The 3,797-nt window shown below is 46.2% G+C and overlaps 1 protein-coding gene across 1 annotated transcript in view; it reads right to left on the minus strand.

The window, feature by feature from the left end:
• The window catches only part of T265_04791 (hypothetical protein), a gene marked incomplete at both ends in the record, with an annotated part of 10,522 nt that overhangs the window by 5,279 nt on the left and 1,446 nt on the right, over positions 1-3,797 (minus strand). The window contains one exon of the mRNA XM_009169629.1: positions 1,447-1,581. Within this exon, the coding sequence (XP_009167893.1) occupies positions 1,447-1,581 (135 nt within the window). The remainder of the gene's footprint in view (positions 1-1,446; positions 1,582-3,797) is intronic.

The raw sequence follows: 3,797 nt of genomic DNA on the forward strand, positions 1-3,797 counted from the left end.
TGATGATGATGATGATGATGATGATGATGAAGGTTCCGGTCTAGGGAATACCGACCGGTGTGTGAAGAAAGGCGCTTCTACGTGTAATGAGAGGAATTCTCGTCTAGATTAGTGCTAATCTACGGCCAGCTTTCCATAGAAAATCAGATCATTCAGTTACGGTGTCTTTCCGGCGCACAGTACCATAATAAAGGAAGAAGACAGTTGTGATCATTGTAGTAGTATGGAATTGGGTTCTTACACGGATCTGTGATGAACACATGTAACTCGGCAAAGCACGACTTACATAGTTGGTTAGAACTCTAACAGCCTACAACCAGTTTCGTTTTTCTTGGAACTCATCGAGTGGGTGCACTCGTCGAGTTCCCGCTGAATTGTACGTAAATGTAGTTATAAAGTAATTTGAAAACTGGCTCGCTGTTAAAGGGGCATTGAACTGGATATCAGCGGAGTCTGTGGTTTACAACAACTTTCAAGAAAGGCGAGATCAGTTGAGCGGATGGTACATACGTTCCAGCAAACGGATACGAACGAACATAGCGCGGAGTTCAGAGGTTTAAGGGAACCAGAACATCCTAGGTCAATTGACACGCATCAGTAGTTGATCCAGCCAGGATTTGCGAATATTGAACCATAGTTCGTAGCACTGCTGGTAACAGCCCAGACCAAAAACCCCGTGCTCAACAATTTACGTGGCTACATTCTGATTTCCAAGTGTCTTTTCGACATATACAATTAGCACGGCAGTGGTGACAGGTAACAGTCACTACTTTACACAGCATTGGTTTTCGATATGAATTCAACCGAAAAAGCATAGTGAGATGACACAATGTGAAAGTGTACAGTAACCTAAGTTGGACCCGGTGTATTTTAAAGACAGCACCTCATGCCTCCCGTGACAAGGCCACAGCAGGCCTTCAGTGGACAAGTCAGGTAAGACACACACATGCACGAACATAGCGAGGACAGAAATTGTTGATCGCGCATACTCCGGATATGATATGGTGCCGATTACTGAGGTTCGAACACAATGGTTGTGTGCAGTTTGCAGCAGAACAGGATATGCGAAATTGGCTTTATATATGTCGCAAAAGACGATAAAATAATCAAACAGAATCGAGCGATTTACAAATCTGGTTCGTCAGGAAGTAAACTGAGCTGGTAGTGATGTTGGAAGTACCGTTTTAAAGCCCATCACAGAGAAGTGCTGACAGTGTACAGATGTGTCACTGCGCTGCAATACGCGGCATTTTAAGCGCTGGTTCTTCCGAGTGATCTGATGGGGAAAAGGAACTCGGTTTAGGTTCCGGGGTTTGCAGCCGAATGGAGGGATTTGTCACCATAGATTGGTAGTCCATTCTTCGCTTCGCGAAACTGATATCGTGAAGGAAGTGGCTGTCGTGGGAAACCACCCAGTAGGTTGCAGGTGGTGAAGTAGAAACGTACGTTACACGATTTTGTGCACATTGGGATAGTGGTACGAATCGAGAAAAGCTATCAGGTTTGAAAACTGGCAAATTTTGGAGACTATCACTCATTCCCATGGGAAACTGTACAGCGGCACTGGGCACCGGTAACCGGCTGAAAATTAAGAAAACAAAAACAAACGTATGCTATAGGCGACAAAATAAAAGATGCACTTATCCGTTCGGTTACCCGTGGGTGAATTATCCACTCAGTCATATCCGTTGGTTCCGCTATGGCTCTTTGAACACGATTTATGGACCCCGCGAGTACCGTATCGGGCCCGTTTAGTTCGATGGGTAAGAAGTACATGGTGGGGCTTACAACCTTCGATGTAGAGTCTGACTGCATGGGTGGATTCGGTATGACAATGCCTGCTAACTAAATGATGAAGACTGATTCCAGAGATTGGTTTCTATAACGTGTATATTCGTTGGCGCAGGTAAACAGTCTGGTTGGGTAAACGATCTGATTGTGATTGGGGAAATGTGTAATCGCCTGTAATACGTGCATCCAAAAAAGGGTTTCTACTCCTCAGCCTACATTGACATCGTCTGAGTATACCGCTACAAGCTTACTGCTCAACTCAATGCTAGTTTTCAGATATGACTAAAACGCATGTGATGGATTCCATGTAGAAAAAGGATGCTAAACTTAGAATATACAGTTGCACTACGGTTAAGGATGACCAGGTCGAATAAAAGACAGTCAGTGGGACAAAAGGGAATAACTACTGCTTTAAACGTTTTGCCCTCCGATCCACATGCTTGTTTTCATCAAGCATAAAATCCAAATAATTTACTTACTTAACCTACTAACAGGACGTCCTTGCATCACGTCACGGCTAACACGGCTTGCGTTCCCCTCCCCCAACTCATAAGGGCGGACCATCAAGAGAAAACTGAGTCTTGACACGGTTTACCGTTTGTGCACTTTCAAAACCTACTAAGCAACGGAGTGTACGTATGACTATTATATCAGGGTGATCGATGGAACATGCAAGGCTGCTCTGACGGGGTCGCGCCAACCACCACAGCTTTTCGGTTAAACTTATGAGCCAAGTGCTTTTGTTGGGGATCCTAATCATCCTCCCATCTAAGTGTCAGCACCCTGGTAGTATCGTAGCTCACACCTAATCATGAATTATACACCTACAAATAACCTCATGCCAGGTCGGCCGTCGCGTGCTGACATCAACCGGGTCGCCCTACTCGTTTCATGAAGTAAGCGAAAACAGTTTAGTGCTGACACCTATTTTTCTCTTCAATATATTCGTTTTTCCCCCCATCACCCTACTTCTAGCAACATCTCTGTAGGCCAACTCTTAAGAAGTAACATCCGTTTACCGCCAATTGCCGTTAAATACAATACATACGGTTGACTCGGCCGCCACGACCAGGGACACTTCGAAATCATCTTTCGGGCCCCAACGCTCATTTAATCCGGCAGCCTTTAACGCCGACACTCTGAAACAAGACTGCCCTTGCATGTATGCCGGTTGGTGTTTTGTCTGTCTAAAACGAGGATTCAGGACCCACATCAGCTTCCACTCGCTTTTGGTTGCGTACGGCCTGGTAGGGGTTGTGTTGACCAAATCTTCACACTGCGTCAGGTACTAGAACAACGCCATACGTATAAGCGACCCACAATTCTAGTATTCCTAGGTTTCCGAGGCGCATTCGACTGGGCTGACCGGTCTGTTCTTCTTAAGACGCTTGCCTACGAAGGAATGCCCCGGGTAGGGTCCCCAAAGAAAATCCTACATTTTCCCACTGCCTCGTGGGTCAGACTTTTGAGTCAGAGGCTAGGGTCAGGGTCCCCGAACAAAACCCTACACTTGTCTACCTGGGCAGCTGTATCGATTCCGGTGGTCTTGTGAAAGATGATAATACCATCAGGGTTGAGAAGACCAGAGCAGCTTCTGTGAACCTGCGTCACATGTGGCATAGGCGTGACGTTAGCTTAGCCGTCAAGGTTCAAGTGTACAATACTGCGGTGTGCTTCATATTCCTATACGGTTCAGTAGCCTCGCCGCTGCACGCCGTGGACGTCAAAGGACTCATTGTTTGACCGAAGTGCTTCCTGGGCCTCCGCTCACAGATATCGAGTACGCAGACGACATAGCTCTTCTGGGATCTGATCCCGTTGTAATGCAAACAATATTAAATAATCTAAATAATTCTCCCTCGCGGTTCGGCATGCGCTTCATACCTGCAAAGTGTAAAGTGCTACTGCAAGAGTGGGTGGGCTCGAACCCTAGCCCCATGCTTGCGGATGAACCGATTGAGGTAGTAGACAAATTTTTTTACCTGGGCAGCTGTATCAGTCCCGGT

The sequence above is a fragment of the Opisthorchis viverrini genome (assembly GCF_000715545.1).
Source record: "Opisthorchis viverrini unplaced genomic scaffold opera_v5_83, whole genome shotgun sequence".
NCBI classification, from domain to species: Eukaryota; Metazoa; Platyhelminthes; class Trematoda; order Opisthorchiida; family Opisthorchiidae; genus Opisthorchis; species Opisthorchis viverrini.